Source organism: Dermacentor variabilis, chromosome 1 (genome assembly GCF_050947875.1).
Source record: "Dermacentor variabilis isolate Ectoservices chromosome 1, ASM5094787v1, whole genome shotgun sequence".
Classification (NCBI taxonomy): Eukaryota; Metazoa; Arthropoda; class Arachnida; order Ixodida; family Ixodidae; genus Dermacentor; species Dermacentor variabilis.
Window position 1 is genome coordinate 83,244,391 of NC_134568.1, and position 17,411 is coordinate 83,261,801.

Below are 17,411 nucleotides of genomic sequence, written 5' to 3' on the forward strand. Positions count from 1 at the left end.
CGAGCGACTACGTCGGCCGCCTCGCCGGGTAACAAAGTGAGCAAGCGCTGTGGCCACGTTTCCCGAGAGAACCCCTGCTTCTCGCACGTTCGCTCAAAGTTAACCAGGAACAAACCAATGTCCTCTCCAAGCTTAAACGGCCGCATCAGGTCAGTCATTTTGAACAATACGCGTTCTCCTGCACCGTGTGCCTGACTTCCATTACGAGCGCGTTCCATCTCTACCTCAAGACGCTTCATTTCCAAAGCGTGTTGACGGTCACGCTCTTCTTTTTCTTTCTGCTCTTTAAGTTCGCGCTCCTGTTTCTCTTTTTGCTCTTTAAGTTCGCGCTCCTGTTTCTCTTTTTGCTCTTTAAGTTCGCGCTCCTGTTTCTCTTTTTGCTCTTTAAGTTCGCGCTCCTGTCTTTTTGACCTCTCCTCAATAGTCTCAAGGCATTCCGACAGCTCGTCATCCTCAGCCTCTAACTCAAGAATAGCCTTTAGCAGTTCTGGTTTTCTGAGTTTGTCCGAGACATCCAGACCCAACTCTCTTGCAAGCTCCAACGATTTCGGTTTGCGCAACGACTTCAAATCCATGGCTGCTCTGAATGCTGCTTTCTCTACTGCTTACTATTGTCTTGCCGCAAACTAACCCGGCAGCAACGACAACCACAATTACCAGCTCTGTTTCTGACACTAACAAAAGCCTGGCAAAGCTCAGAAGAAGAAAGTCCCGCACTCACCAAACCTCGCAGGCAGGAATTCCGCGCAGTCGTTCCGCTGCAGGCAACCAGTCGTCACACAGGGCTCGTTGCACTGCTCCCGGATCGTCGTTGAGCTGCTCAGCATACAGTCAACTGCATATCTTCGCTGCTGGCCTCCGTTGTCGCGATCTCACCGCTGGCAGACAGTTGTTTGAAGTCGGAGGCGATCTCACCGCTGCCAACCCGATGTTTTGATCGCACCGCTGGCGCGATCGGTTGGGAGGAACTCGGCGCTGACGCCCGTGGCTGTACCTGGGTCGCAAGCCCCAAGGGTAGCGTTGGCCTGGCGGCCTGGGGTACAACTGGAAGCATCCGAAGGTCCCGGCAAAGCATGAGTCGACTGGTAACAACAAAACAACTTGTTTATTTTAACATTGCGAAGAGTTGGCGGTCAGGTTGACCGAAGTAGAGAGACGGGAGAGCACTTTACTCAACAGAAGAAATCGGAGCCCTCTTTTTGGCGTCCGGGGGCAGCTGTTTTTATACTCTCGCAGTTGAGGGCAAGAAGGAACCCCTTAATAGACGAGCACGTGAATGTACAATGGGCTAATGGTGACGCACACTGTCGTAGCGCTGCCGGTCGGGCACAATGACTGTAATGAGAGGGTGATCCCTGCTTTCGCATCGCCTGGTTCGGGCATAATGACTGGAAGGAGAGGGTGCCCCTGCTGTCGCATCGCCTGGTTCAGGCACAATGACTGGAAGGAGAGGGTGATCCTTTGCGGTCGCATCGCCGCAGTCGCGCCTGGAAACACCTGGCGGGGAGCGTTGCGGCGACGACGATCGGGCCAAAATGTCTGCCGCCCCGCCGCAGTCGCGCCGGCAAAACCACGTGTCGCAGGCGAAACGCAACACGGGCCATTCGAACAGCTCGTGCTCGATATTAGATGCCTACTCCATACATCACATGAGAAAGGACATCACGTGACGTTTCAGTGGCTGCCAAGTCACTGCGTCGCCATAGGAAATGAAGACGCCGATAAAGCCGCTCGGACAGCTCTTGAAGACACACAGGAAGAGGCCATCCCACTTTCACGGTCCGACGCAGCCAGCAGACTTCAAGTGCTTGCACGGGAGATCACGCTCTCTCTATGGTGCACACCAAGCAGCCAGACCAACCGGAGCAATCGTCAACATGACCTGCCCTGCTTGATGCATCTCTGTATGCCGACTGGACTCCGCCGAAGTGAGGCCACCCTGCTTTATCGCTTATGGCTAGGGGTGGCCTCCACGAAATCTTACTCGTTTCGCATTGGAATGGCCGACAACGCTCTCTGCAATGCCTGTCTTTGCGAGGAAACGCTGGAACACATTCTGTGCGACCGTCCTGAATATAATGTTCAGAGACAGTCCATGGCGTCCGTTCTAGCGCGCCTTGACAATAGACCATTGTCAGTTGCAACCATTTTCACATATCGCCGACAGAAGACATCGCAGCTGAAGGCGACGAAGGGACTACTTCAGTTTATGAAGGAGACGGGCTTGGACAAGCGGCTGTGACAGTGATGTCACGTACCGCGCAAGAGTGACAGACTGTAGCCAACGATGTGTGTGCCGCGTTATGTGCTCCCTATCTCTTCTCCCCATCTTTCATCCCCCCATCCCGCTCCCTTGTGTAGGGTAGCAAACCGGTTAGGCTAAACTGGTTAACCTCCCTGCCTTCCTTCTCCACTTTTTCCTTCCTTCCTTCCTTCAGTATTTTTACATGCGGCTCGTCTACACCCTGATTCCATAATGCCTCCATGATTGCTGAGATTTCGACTGAATCAAACGCTTTCTCGTAATCAATGAAAGCTATATGTAAGTGTTGGTTATATTCCGCACATTTCTCTATCACCTGATTGATAGTGTGAATATGGTCTATTGTTGAGTAGCCTTTACGGAATCCTGCTTGGTCCTTCTAAATTGCATGGCGCGCATTCATAAAAACCTCTTGCGCTATAACTGTTCGTATTTGTTCCAGCCAGTCCTGACCCTGGACGCATTACAGTTAGCGAAGGCGACAGGCCAATGACAAAGAACACTCAGGAACAAAGAAGCTGTATGAATTCGGCTGCAAGGGCCACATTCACAACGCTTTTCCTTCATAAGGGTTATTTTCCATTGACTGTCAGTCTTTCCAAATAATATTGTTACATGGAAGCACAGCAGGGAAACTATTTACAAGGTGTATTATTAAGGGGCAGCAAGCACTGGCAAACATGGAAGCCAGCCAACATCCAGCAAGGCACGTCGTCGTCCTCAGATCAGCCAGTCGCCGCTTAAGGACACGTCCCACTAAATTCAAAGGTCGACATCTTCGAGTAGCACGTAGCAGTATGTCCAACGTCGCGATTGATTGGAATTTACGAACGTAGGAGCTCGCTGTAAATTCAGGCCCTGATTTCCGATCGTCGTTTTTAAAGGGGCAAGAGCGATAGTTTGTCTCTTGCGTGAAGCGATCGTCTAAAGCTTAGTTCGTATACGTGTGAATGACATTATAACTTGTCTTTCAAAAGCATTTGAAGCAAAGCTTATAAAAAGAAAACCTGGAGCCACAAGCTTCTTACGAATACGCTTTCGATTTTAAAACAGTCACTGTTGGCGTAGCTTAGAAGTGTCGCCAAGGGCGACCTATCCTAGCGCCACCACTGGAGAAACCGGCGCTGCTATCGCTGTGACGTATAAAGTGACATTACGGGACTCGCGTTCGGCCTTTTGCCGCAGCGAACGCAGCTTGCTGTCTGGGTGATTTAAGTCTTGATTCCAGATTAGTTGATAAACGTGTTCCATTCCCAAGCGTGCAATTTAAAGAGAGAGAAACACACACACAAGCTTTAACGATATGCCGTAGATGGGGTGCATTTTAGTCGCCCACTGACGCAGCGTGGTTTACTGATTGGTGCCACAGTGCCGGATGTATACGACGGAGCCCGGTGTGAGTTTTCACCCTTATTCCAAAATGAAGCGGCAGCGAGATGCTTGGCTGATGAAGTCACTGAAAACGAAATAATACTGGAAAGCACACCTATGCTTAAATAATATCAGCCACACCCACATGCTCTCACATCGACGGCAAGTAATAATAATAATAAGTTAATAATATAACTTTAACGAAATAGTATGGTGGTCATAAGGGTCTAGGAAGCGATGCACCCAGGGATTTTCGCGTTTTCGCCTTGATATGACGTCATCAAAATACCGTACGCAGAGATCCATGCGACTTGCATGCGCGCACACGTCTGAAGCGTGGTTTGAGGGGACAAATATATAAGTTCCACGTATCATAATAGACTGATGATAAATCATCGTTACGCCATAATTCTGGTAAAAGTGGCAAGCCACACTCCCCGTGACGAATGCTGTGAACAGTACTGCTATATTGCGACAAAAGTCGGTATAACTACTTTTATGAAAGATCATGCGAACTGAATAACCAATATGAAAGCAGCAGGTTGTTCGCTCTCTGAAAGCCTTTGCTGCCCTACATACCAGGCCGGAATCGATGTACGCGCTAGGTTGTTTTGCAGCCAAGACACCACACACACAACGCTCAAAATATGCCAACACTCGGAATTAATCATGGCTGAACCGGTGGAGACACCTAGATTCTAGAGATGCCGAACACTTCGCAGCCGGTATCACGTGATGTCGCTTTCTCCATCATGGAGAGATTCCAGCAGATGGCGCCATAGTATGTCCTTGAGGACAGTGCCACTACCAGGCACTGTCCGGCAGTAGTGCCGGACAAACAATTACTTTCTCGTCTTCACTAAATCTCCGTGCTCCTCGCTGTCGCAGCGCGCTCGCTGACCGCTGCTGATTGACGTGAGCAGAACGTCGCTTCGAGGAGTGCGGCTTTGCTCTCGCTGCAGCCTCCCAGTTTCGGTTTCGTGCGCTCCGAAGCCGAAATTTGTCGTCCCAGAGTTCCGCGGATAATCGCATTTCGTCAGAACCATAGATTGCTCGGAGAGTTTGCCTCAATTTCCAAATTGCGATGAGCCCGCTGAAACTGAATTTTTGTTAATTATGGACTCATTACTACGTGTCATCCGTCACCGCGTGGTCGGCACCGTTGACGGCATGTCTCCGAAGGAACGGTCCTTTTATTTCAGAACAGCTATTTTAGATGGTACTTAAAGTCGCCATGGAAACACCCCGTACATGTGCCGCCGTATAGCGTGCTTAGCTGTCTATCAAAACGCCTTTTTTCTTTTCGAAAGCAGAATGCTATCATGGGCTAGCAGACGCGCTCACTTGTGGAAAACCCGAGGAGGAGGAAACAGACAATTCCCTTCCATAATGGAAAAAGAAAACAACGCCAAACTTGTACGAGAATAATCTATTAACTTCTACACTGATGTATGCTGTTACATGTCGAGAACCCAACCCTGAGTGGTGCAACTCCTTTTTTTTTTTTTCCGGCAAAAGAACTGCGCTTTCTGCCGTGGCCCTCGTGTATACACACGCTAATGCGCCGCGAGCTTTGACTGATGAGAGCACGCTCTTTCCTCTCTCTCCTTTTGCCCTAACCTGGCGGTGATCAGAGGTGGTGTGCTCGGCGTTGCCGGCGCCCGAAAACGGCTACGTGGAGAGCGAGCATGGGCCACAGTACCGCGGCGGTCAGCAAATGCAGTTCGCCTGCCGGCCAGACCACATGATGCTCGGCGCGGGCGTGCTCGAGTGCCTGGACAACGACCGCTGGAGCGGCATCGTCCCCAAATGTACGCTGCTGCTGCAGCCGCACCACGTGCTTTGCGGTCTTGATTTATTTGTTCATTGATTTGATTGACTGAGTGGAGTGCCCTGAGCTGCGTCGGCGTACTTATGAGGGACGCATTATTTATCTGCCATATCTGCCAATCAACCAATCAAATCAATCAAATCTGCCAATTTATCTGCCAATAAATTAACCTTCGGTCTTTTACAATGAGTTATTTTTCTTTGTTTAATAACTGTAGGCAAATTGAAGGTAGGCTAAATTAGGAGCTGGCTATCCCAAGACACAATTAGGAAATATGCACTAGACCTTTTTTCATATAGCACGCAAACATATATGTGACAGAGGCAAAAATAAACATACTAAGCCTACAAAAAGACGGAAATGTAAACAAAAGAGCAAATAACGCTAACCAGAGAGGCGTCCCGTATGCCATTAAGTAAGAGGAGTTAATACCACTATGCAATAAAGACATTACTATACAGGCACACCCAATTGTCATGTTGTTCAAGTAAACCTGGAACAAACACTCAGTGTAAGTGCAGTTCACAACAAAGTCTACAAATCAAATCAAATAGTTCACTGTCTCTTCGTAAATCCCGCAGGGCAGTCAAATAATATTTCTATTTTGCGTGGCATGGACGACCATCTACTTTGATACAGAAAAAATCACATCTGTTCAAGGGTACAAATATTGAATTCTAGGGTGTTACATGTCAAACCATGAGGCACGGTGTAGTGGAGGGCTCCGAATTGATTTTTCATCACCTGAGTTTCTTTAACGTGCACCCAATGCAATGGCGTTCTTGTCTCGCCATCAAAATTCGGCCTTCCCCGCCCGGGATTCGATACCGCGACCTCGTGCTTAGCAGCGCAACGCCATAGTCACTAAGCCACCATGGCGGGTGCGAGCGGATCCCCTTCTTGAGCAATTGTATTCGCTGTTCATCATATTGCGGACGTCAGACCATGGACGTCAGACCATAGTGCTCCGCAGAAACATATGGGGCGTGATCGGAGATCGTTGTTCGAAATGCGCGTTCAGTTTGCGTTCACTTTCGCCTTACGTGATTGGCCTAGCGCGTGAGGCGAAACTGAACGCGTGTTTCGAACAACGAACTCCGATCGGGCCCCTGGAGTGAGATAGTGTGGGCAGGTGGACGTTGCCCTCTTTCTCACGTGGTGCAAAAAGTGAGATGTAGTATATGCCACGTCCTACCGTAAAGTGTGCACAAGGGCGATGTATGGTCAGCGTTTAGGATTACTGAAAATCGAACTGTGATATAGGGGCAACTCTATACAGCATTGAAACAGCTGGGCACATTAAAATGTCCGCTGTACAATTCTATCGTCCTCCTCACGGGCTGGTATGTGAAAGCTCAGCGAAACTTGGAAGTTTGAGGCGGCGATATTACTTATCGCAAAAAAGAAACTGAGGGCGGCCCGTCAGTATGTTGATGGTACAATTCCGAGTAATCAGAATGTCGCCATGAAGGACGATGTGACCGAAACCCCTTTCTGCCGCTAAAACTAGGAACTAATCGGCAGAGTTGGGGTTCCTGCATAACTTCCTGCCCCGTTACTCGATCTGTGAAGACACGATGAACCTCGAAAGCAAAGCGACATGCAGACAGCCCTAGGGCGAATGGCACGAACGTTATTGAGTCGGGCAATAAGTTGCGCCAACGTTCCGCCGCATAGAAGCGCCCAAAATGGACGTTCCGCACTCGGTATCACGGCTGTCGCCACCCATCTTTCTCAAAGCCAAGCCTGCCGCACAGATGATTGCCCTTCGGCCGGCAATTGCTTTGTGCCCTTGATCTAGGCGCTCGATGTCCGAGGCTATCAAAAGGTGTTTCGTCAGCAAAGCGCACTTTGCGAAAGCACGTCATCATCCTCCGCCACCACGAGCCGCCTTTTGCAAGCATTGCCCAATCATGACACGGTCGGCGCCTCGTGGCTGCCTTGAATGGCGATAGAACGCGTAATCTGCGGAAATTCCGTAACGATCGAATATTTCGCTCTTTGCCAACATACTATAGCGTCTGAATGCATTCAATGGCGTACATATTTATTCGAAAAAGAGTTACGTTTGTTGACACTCGCAGCTGCTGGCCCGGTCGTGCATAAAGTCGTCTATTTCGGGTCCAGGAGCGCTGCTTCACCACTCATAAATATTCCGCACAGTTGCGATCCCAAAGCGCACGCAATAGATGACACCAGACTGATAGAGGGGCTATTAACGCGCTCGAGTGTATTACCGCCTCTAGGACCGAATTCACAAAGCGTTTCGTTCGTAAGAGCTGTTTGTGATGGGCCAACCGACTTCACTAACATTTCCAACATTGCGATTGTCTGACAACTGCTCTTTCGCACAGTCCTTGCATAAGAACTGTTTTGTAAACGCCGGCCTTGGTAACCATAATGTATAGTCGCTCACAGTTGTTTATTTACTGCGACAGTATGAGAAGTTTGGCTACTGAACATCAAGCCCGCTAGCCCAAAATTGTAGCTAAAGAGGGGGAATAAACTTTATTTGTAGAGATTAGCCGACGGCGGGAATCATCCGATGTGGTCGGCGTCCCTAGTCCAGGACGCCGTGGGCCCGAGCCGATAGCTTGACCCTGTTTAACAGACAATAGTAGTCTTCAGGGCTCAGGCTTGTCACCTGGGCGTCCCACTGCTCTACGGTTGCTCCGGTGATGGCTGGTGTCGATGGATTGCGTCCAAACTCCTATACCATAAAAAAAGCACTAAACGAGAGAACTGTACAGATATAAAAAGTAGAAATAATCAAAAGAGTTCACAATCACCTATAGTGGAATACGCTACATACACACTAAAAAATAAGAATAACTTGACCCTAAATTTCAAATGTATACAAATAATGCGTAATGAAGATTCAGTGGATGGCCTGTGACAAGCGTGAATAGTCTCTACTCATGCTGAAATAGTTCAGTTCATGGAAAAACGCATAAAAAGTCGCTAGCGTAGAAAAATTACCCTGACATTACTAAAGCCTGATATGATGTGGATGATGTCCAAAGCAGGCAACGCGTATCGACATGTGTCAGCAAACCATCGCTGCCTCTCCTTGACAAAAAAAAAGTATCGTTTTTGTTAGGCATGCATTTACACACGTTTCAATACACGCATTGCCGAGAGGTGTATGTTTTTCTTCGCTGCTGTTGTAGTGCCGCATGTAGTATTGATAGTGATTGTGGTTATAAAAGCTCATCTCCCCGCAGGAGTAAACTCAGTTTGCAGTTATCGCCCATCCGGTCTATGTGTGTTTCTTTGTTCTCGTTCTTTCGCGCAAAAAGTCTAATACTAGTATGTCTGACCAACTAGGTCAAACTAAAGCTCTGCTGTATTCGGAGCGAAAATTCAGAATCTTCACCTCGCAAAAGAAACAAGACTCACTGCTCGGGGAGAAAAGTTATAGTGCCCATTTTCTCAAAGGGAATTCTGAGGATTGATTACTTGGAAAACAGCAAAATACTAACAAAAGAACATTATGCTAACGTTCTCCGAAAATTGCGTGCGGCATTCGTAAAAAATTACGAGGTTTGGCGACAAGAGGTCTCCTCCTCCTGCACGACAACGACCCTGTTCACAAATCTCGTGTTGCCCAGGCAACACCGTGGCTCAGGCTTGACCGCCAACTCTACTGTCCCGATCTGTTCACTGACGACATATTTTTATTTCCCAAGTATCAACAAACAACTAAACAAGGTTTGAAGACATTCTCTTGCCACGGAGCCATCGTTGAACGAGCAATATTTTATTTTCTTAAATGTACCAGTAGACACAGCGCCGTGTGTGTTTTTCTATCTTGTCTCTGTCTTTTGCGCTGTGCTTGTGTCGCCAGTATTTTTCCAGCCAAATGTGAGAACTGTATTAGTGTGCCCGGAAATTATGTCAAATCATTTCCCTTTCATTTCTTTCTTTTTTTTCTTTCGTGGACGTCAGGTAGTTTTCTTCGTACGCGAGTTGCAAAACAGTCTGATCGACCCCCCCCCCCCCCCCATACATTTCTGACAGCCCATGGCTTTAGGAGGTTACTGAACCGGCAGAGCTATAACATTTCGCGCAGGCGCTGATGTTCAACGCTTAGCCCTTTCATCGCGCTTTGAGAAGCAAGTCGGCCCGCCATACTGCCCACGCCAATGACGACCCCTCCTTCGGCTGTCGCGTGTGTGCAGGCGTGCCGGCGTGCCAGTACCCGAGCGTGCGCGACGGGGCGCGCATCTCGTCGCGCGTGAGCTACTTCTACCGCATCAACGAGACGGTGTCGTTCGAGTGTCCCGAGGGCTTCCAGCTACGCGGGAGTCCCATGATCCAGTGCGTGGCCAAGGGCCGCTGGTCGGCCGCCGTGCCCCGGTGCCAGCCGTTCGCCCCGTCGACGTCCTCCTCGCACGAGCGGAGGCTCAGGAGGCACCACCGGCGCTGGCAGCTCGCCACGCCCGTCGCGGCCCACTGGCGCCAGTGACCGGGCTAAGCTGCACGTGCCGAGCTCCGATCGAGTCGAGCCCGCTAGCAGAGGGCGCTCGGAGTGCAGCGGTCGTATACTGAGCTCACGGCCAACTAGATTGTTCACGGTGGCTGATTAAAAGCACAGGTGGCTCGTGTCTGGCCCAGTTGCACCTGGTGTCGTCATCAACCGCCATTGGTATCCCGCCGGTCCTTGCACAGTCTGTACGGATGACCGCATACGCTTTCGGAACATGGATTCCACGTGATCAATTTTCTCGCAGCCTGTAAACATGCGGCCTGCAATTGATGGGTGAATATGCATCTGTCTGTGGGAGTCGCACAGCGCGCTAAGCTGTTCGTAAGGCTGTTAGTAGGGAAAAGATTATCTTGGATTCTTTGTCACGACATCTTTTACGGTCACCTGTACAATCGCGACACTGCGATATTTCTTGTTCTCCCTCACTATGCCTTTTTTTCACCTCCTTAATTTTCACATAAATTTTAGTCGAGCTCACCAAAACGCAACCTACCTCGGTTCGTTCTGTTCGTTTGCCGCCACTATAGAGAAGATGCGCTGTGTCCATTGGAATTGGCTTTAGCTTGGCCGAGAAAGTGGGATCCTGACGAAGCGCGACTATTTCACATGAACAGTGCCCCCGATTCTGGTCCGGGCTTGCGCAATCAAGAAACGACGTGACGTTCGCAGGTTGACTCTTGCTGAGCTCGACAGGTTCCTAGTTGAGTGATGCGGTATTGGGCTCTCTGCCTCCGACGCCCTCTGCTTTGCCCGCCGCTACAAGATCAGACGTACGCCGCGGCGTGAACGCCGGCGCACTAAGCGCAGCTTATACTTTCTCCATTAAGACACCAAAGTGAAAATGTTCATAAGTTGTATTTGTAGCTTCTTGGAGCGGCGGTGGCAAAAAGACTGCTCGAGGTAAATGATTTCAATGGAAACCTCACCTTGTCATGGCGCAACTTTCACGAGCCTCCATGTGATTGTCGACACACCATTGGAACGATCTCGCTCAGTAATTGAAGTAAGCGCTGCGTCATGGTAACTCCTTCACAAAAGACGAATTTACTCGTGTACTCAAAACATAGTTGATTACCTGCATCCTAATTGAGTTACTGCATTTGTTGTTGTTTTTCAGGCATAACCTTTAAGGTTAACGAAAATTAATTCAGATTATGAAATGTATCGAATACTGTGCCGGTGCAGTGGTCCAAGTGTGTACTTTTGCAGGCGGCAATTAAAGAGACAACGCCTTACTATTTTTCATATAACTTTTGTTCATCAAATTCATAAAAAAAGGTGTTCGTTTAAGGAGGGGTATGCACATGGCACGCATACGCACCATGTACAAATCCCGAAACTGTAATGACATAGCTGAAGTTGCTTCCCTCCCCCCCCCCCTTTGAAAACTCAAAATTAAACGACGGAACACTGTGCTCAGCCGGCTGCATTGGAATGACAAATACTCGGCGCAGTGCTTCAGTGAATCTCCGGCGGCGCCCAGAACTGCGAAGCAAGAGGGCACCGATCGGCCCGGCGGACGTGTGGTGCGTACGGTGGGACTACTTTCTAATGTGCGCCTCCATCTAGTGGACTCCGTGATGCGCGCGTCGCCCGAAGTGCCGTTATGAACGCTCTCGTTCTCGAGCAAGATGAGACAGAGCCAAAAAAGCATGAAAAAATGAAATAGAACTGTTCACGTCTTCCACATTGACAGTGCACGCAGCTGCATACGGTTGTTTTGCAAGGAGCGGAAGTTTTTGTCAATGAGTTGACGTCTCTTATGTCTTTTACCCGAGTTGCAAGAGCACAAATGTTTCACGCCGCTAAAAGAATAGGGCTTGAAGGTTTAGTATCCTCGTCGTCCCTTCTTGGCAAAATAGCAAAGTTGCAATGCGCAATATTAAAAGGAAATTCTGTGCTGCGTATGTTTCTATGCTGCATTGACTGGAAACTAGAAGCGCCGCTTGCTGCTCCAACGAGTTCGCTACTGGATCTGCTGAAGTGCTCGTTTAGAAGCGTTATGCAGAGCAGCATACACGGTTTTGCGTTCTACGCACTGCGGTTTTCACTCTGGCATGGGGTAATTGTTCTTGCAGCTCGGAAAAAAAACGTGTTGTAGTGCTTCGAACCTATATACATACTTAGTAGCTGCAGGACTGTACCCTTCCGCCGTGCGCCAGCTGCAAAAAAAAATCAATAATAATAAAGCTATGTCTGCTACTCCGCGAAGCATTACTCCTGTAGCTCTACTCCTGTTCTTGCGTATAGACCTAAGCGTAAACTTGACAATGTATACTTATAGAATCGTGAAAGTGGCATCCTAGGTATACGTATCAAAACATGAGGAAATCATTTCCCATTCTTGATATGCCACTCATTGTGGATATGTGTAATGTGAGTGAACAATGTGAAATGTTCGAGTGACAGTTGTGTACGCTACATATTGTGCGTGTTCGCGGTAGTTCTATGTTCAGGTGAGGCGTTAGCTGCCGACTACGTCTTGTCAAAGTCAGTCACCTAACTGGCCTGAAACATCACCGTCGCGGAAACAGCGTATATATTTCAGTGATAATGCAGTCATAAGGCAAACATCTCTCTCTATCTCCTTTTGAATGTGCATTCCCCGAATCGGACATCTTGCTACAGCTCACGTGTAGCTCCGATCAGTTTTTGCGGCGGTAGCAAAGGTTCGGGCATAAGATGTCCAAGCGATTGGGTGGGAACAGCGCAGTGCTTTTGGATGCAGCGGCTGCAGGTTACACACGTTACGCTGCCTTAGCAGCAGCTTTGCTTTGCAGGAAAATGCCGTGAACATAATATCGCACGTCGCGCCTCTTCAGAACCATGTCGCAGACCTACGTGGGACGTGCTTCTTGTCGCTGGACCATCAAGACGCTAAAGGAACACTCATAACGTCGGTGCGATGTAACCCAATCCGGCAACCGCAGAGTGCTACGACGTTTCCCGTACAGCACATTCAACTTGATTGTCGGCTAAAGGCACCTTTGACTGCGGATTACGATCGTACTTGCTGCAAAATAAAGAGCCCATTTCATCGTGTATATAGAGAGAGATAGGACAGGCTCGCTTTTCCCGCTCGTGCCGGCGATGCGACTAGCTGGCGACGTACATCGCATAAAAAACGACCTGTTCTGCAGCCTATCGACCCAAGTCAGCGCTTGCTCGCTCTTGAATCCATACAAAGTCTGTCTGTAAGATCACTTCACCTAACGTCGCTCGTTGTGTTGCCAGCACTAATCCCCACTCTGTTTATTGTCAAACGTCCGACTTGCACCATGTCATTAAATATGCTCGTTCCTTCTATTTTTCATCAATATGCCCGCTATCCTCAGCAACTCCGTTGCGATTGTTTGACTGGCCTATATGTTGTTCATATATTATTTAGTGCTCTAGGCGATCGCCGGGATCAGCGTGTCTCAGGAATGTCGCTACCTGAACAGTGTCAGCACATGAAGCGGGCTCACGTAAGAATAGCGCAAGTTTTGAACGATAAGTAGCCTGCATATTCCAAAAGATCTACGTGCGAGAGGGCCAGTTATATTCTGTGCTGGGAATAACTTGCTTTGGGCTCACAAACAATGCTTTCGCGTGTTTGCTTGTGTGTAACGCAACGTATATCAGCTGGTCGAAAAAGGCAGGCAGCGAGATCTTCGCACAAATAGTCGTCCCTTTGTTTCCTAAGTGTTCGCTTCGGTAGTATCAGTGCCTCGCGAGTGTGTTATTTCATCTGTGTGGTTCTCTCGACACAAACTGAGCAAAGCTTGAAAGAATTCTTTCGTATACAGTCCTTGTATTTCTCTCTCTCTGTGTGTATGTATGTGTGTATGTGCTTGCTTTCCATATTCAAGCTATATAGTCTAATAAAGCTATTGTTCCGCTAAGGAAACTGTTTTTATCTGCACGTTGCGCGGTAATAAAGGAAATTGAGTGTCCATACTGCTCCAAATACGCTACACACTTTGTTGGCCGACCGAATCGTACCACTCGCAGTGCCCTGTGCAGTCCGCTGCGTTCTGGACTCCGTGCCGCCTTCTACCCGCCCTTACTCACGCGCTTACTATTTCATTTATTTTCGCCTTAAGAACCCGCAGGCATTACATAAGGGAGAGCCTTAATCCTTGCGACAATGTCACAGCAAATGAACAGAATAGCAACAGACAAAACAGCAATAAATAAGCCAGAAACAATTGTGAAAAATCGTGTTCGAGTAAGGGTGCGGTAGGATCGATAATTAAGAAATGTGGTTAGTTAATAATTCGCGGGATCATTTACGGTCAGTGCATGAGACGATGTTTTCTGGGAGGCTGTTCTAATGGGTTATTGCGTCAGGGAAGAATGAAGTGTTCATGGCAGATCGGGTCATAATTCGTGCTCTGGGACGACTGTGGCTTAAGCTATTTTGCACATAGCACTTACAGACGGCCTCACAAGCCCCGCGACTTCGCGCCTCGTTGGAGTTCAGGCCAAAGAAGGCGCCTCAGGACGCAGAAAGAGTGACGAAGCTGACAGTGTTAGGCCGCTTCCTTTTGTTGTGGTCTCCTCCGCACCTATACTTTGTATGGCTAAGGGTCTGCAGTGAACTTAAGCCACCCTCCTGTACCGCATACGCACAGGGTCGGTGTAAACACCAACATGTCGGTGCAAGACGGAACCTAACGCGTCATCGTCATGTGTGCACTGTCTAATTCTTGGTGAGTTTTTAGAGTGCCCACAATGTGATACTTAGCGCACAGAGTTAATATATGCACTCTATAGGGTGACATCGCACACAAGCGCAAGTGGCATTTTGTTCCCGCGAGGCCATGCACTGTATATTTAGGAGGGAGGTGCTTCGAGTCCTGCGCGCTACAAAGCTGGAGTGCGAATGGTGAGCCGTGTGGGTGGGCTTGCAGGGTGAGGTGGGTTGCGTGGCTCGCTGTGGACGCGGTTGGAATCCGTCCTCGCCGCTAGCCTCCTCCGAATGTGTTCCGACGAGCTGCAGACTCGCTCGATAAGCGGCGCAAGGGTGGGGCAACTGCCTGCACGAGGCGCTTTGGGTCCGCCAGCAGCACTCCTCCTCTTGGATATCGCGCAGAGCTTCCGATCCTTAAAACTGCACGAAAAGGACGAGACGGGGAACAACAAGCAAACAAGCATGGCATCACTTGGCATCCGTCGACTTCAGTATAAAAGTATTACAAGCGTATATCCTGAAAAAGACTGCAAGAAAAAACAAAGCAGAAGACGTCGCTTATCACCACTCATCCCACATGCGCCCGACGCATTCTCTGACTCTGGTAATAGATCTCATTTCTAGAGAGGCTGATAGCAGGAATTCTGACATAGTCGTCGTGTTCTTGTACAAAGAAATATGATTACTAGTAAAATTATTATTATTATTATTATTATTATTATTATTATTATTATTATTATTATTATTATTATTATTATTATTATTATTATTAATGTATCAAACCAAACATTTTTCGCGTTCGGTTCGGGTTCACGCTTCTCGATTTGGTTCAGGCTCATATCTGGAGCGAAAATTATAACGGTTAGACCTGGTTAGGATATTTCTGAACTGGCTAACTTGAGTTCAAGTGGTCTCGAATGCACACACGAAGCAAAAAGCATTCATGTACTTCCGGTTTCCATAAAAACGCGCGGTGCATTTGGAGAAACAGCATCGGTTGGGTGTTGTTGTGATCGGCCGTTCACACGGCTAGCGCAATTATGGGGAACAGGCCGACGGCGTCGTCAAAATGGTTTTCAAAACAGGTGATTTATGGCCAGCACGGAAGTACCTCAATCAGGAGAGGTTTTAGTGATTAGCAAGGATGCTGTCCATCACCTGTCAGCCGCCCAAATGGGCACGTCCACGCCGGAGTCAGTGTACGATCCCCCTTCCCCTGTTTGTGCCCAGTGATGTGCGTGTGTCTCCGACAAAGCTCCCTTCGAAGAGAAAGGGCAACAGATCTCCGGATTGGTGGGACCTGATGTCATCGGTTTCCTGACGTCGGATTGGGGGAGGTGACTGAACAATGACCACGCAGGGCATAAAAAGAGCAACGGACGGTGGGAGTGATCGGCTGCTACAACTTTTTCATTAACTTTTTTTCTGTACTACTCTGACTTTTCTTGTAAATATGTAAATGTAAACTTGTATGTAAAAGGTCCTGGATATCGGGGCCAGCCCCGCGTTCCCTTACTCCTCCACGAGGAAAGATGATCCCAGGTCTTCGAACCCCCAGTCGCAACAGTATTATGTAAAACGCACTACTGGACTATTTCCTTTAGCACAGGTATTAACATTTCAAAAATCACAAAACTAGGGCCCCATGCACTACTCTACAGTGCGTGTATTTTTCGAACTGCACCAAATTTTTAAAATGAGAAAAATATAAATCACGGTAACGTTATGTTTACCATTTGAGTACACGGACTAGCAGCCTCTAGAAACGGAGCAATTTCCGCACTTATGTGCGTTTTTTAGAGAAGTTATGCTAATGAACCTTTTAATTTTCAATAATAGGTGGATGCAGCGACTGAGTATACTTTAAAGAGACCGTCGTCGAAATTTCTTATCCCGACGACCACATTCGGAATAGCGGAAATCACGTGGGAGCGAACAATTAATTCCCCTTGGCAGGCTCCTTCAAATCGAAACTAGTTGGAAAAAGAGCGTCTGTGACGTCGATGTCAAGCAGAGGTCATGCAGAGCTCTGCTTGTGCTCAGTAATTAGGCAGATTTGCGTTCCATTATTGCTGTAGGCTAAAAGGAACCATTTGCACTTTAAGTTCATACAACCTATTTTACAGCGAAGCTCTTAGCCACCAGTTGATTGGGATGTTTCGTGGGCCGATCCCCGAGACAGTGAAATGAAGTGGGAAGCGCACAGTGTACAGCTTCTCCAAGAGGTGCCACTTGACGTCATCAGATGACATCCTCACATGACGTCACGTTTGACGTGATGACATCATGAGTTACGTCATCAAGCGATATCGTCACGTGACGATGCCGTTATTCTTGTACATTCTAATTACAATACCAAGCTATGGTGTCTGCAGCTTGTAAGTTGTACTTTACGAATTTCCTGACGCAATTTACTTTGAGAAATTCAGTTAGTTCAGCAACGTACTTGTGCGCTTCGCGGACGGCCTAGGGGAATGAGGATATATGCTGCACTTCGGCACAAGTACGTGCGCGCGTGTCGTACCCGTGCACACAATGTAGCTGTCTTTGATGCGTCGGTACTCTAGCTGCCCGTTGCATCTGATGCACAGCGTGTGCTGCGACCGTAGTCTGCATTATGGCGAACACTGTCCAAAAACCATACCTATAGCGGCCGCGGCCAAGGTATATGTAAACTGATAGCGAAGCCTCCATAGAAGCCCACATATCAAGAAAATGGCAGCTCGTTGCAACCGTCGCCATCTACGTATCAGGGGACAACAGCAAGCAAAAAATAAAAAAT

General features: G+C 48.4%; 1 protein-coding gene across 1 annotated transcript in view; it reads left to right on the forward strand.

Moving 5' to 3' along the window:
• The window catches only part of LOC142580004 (sushi, von Willebrand factor type A, EGF and pentraxin domain-containing protein 1-like), a 916,641-nt gene extending 902,804 nt beyond the window's left edge, over positions 1–13,837 (forward strand). Inside the window, exons 20-21 of the mRNA XM_075690723.1 lie at positions 5,269–5,445; positions 9,647–13,837. Of these exons, the coding sequence (XP_075546838.1) occupies positions 5,269–5,445; positions 9,647–9,933 (464 nt within the window). The 3' untranslated portion in view covers positions 9,934–13,837. The remainder of the gene's footprint in view (positions 1–5,268; positions 5,446–9,646) is intronic.
• The last annotated feature ends 3,574 nt before the right edge of the window (positions 13,838–17,411 follow it).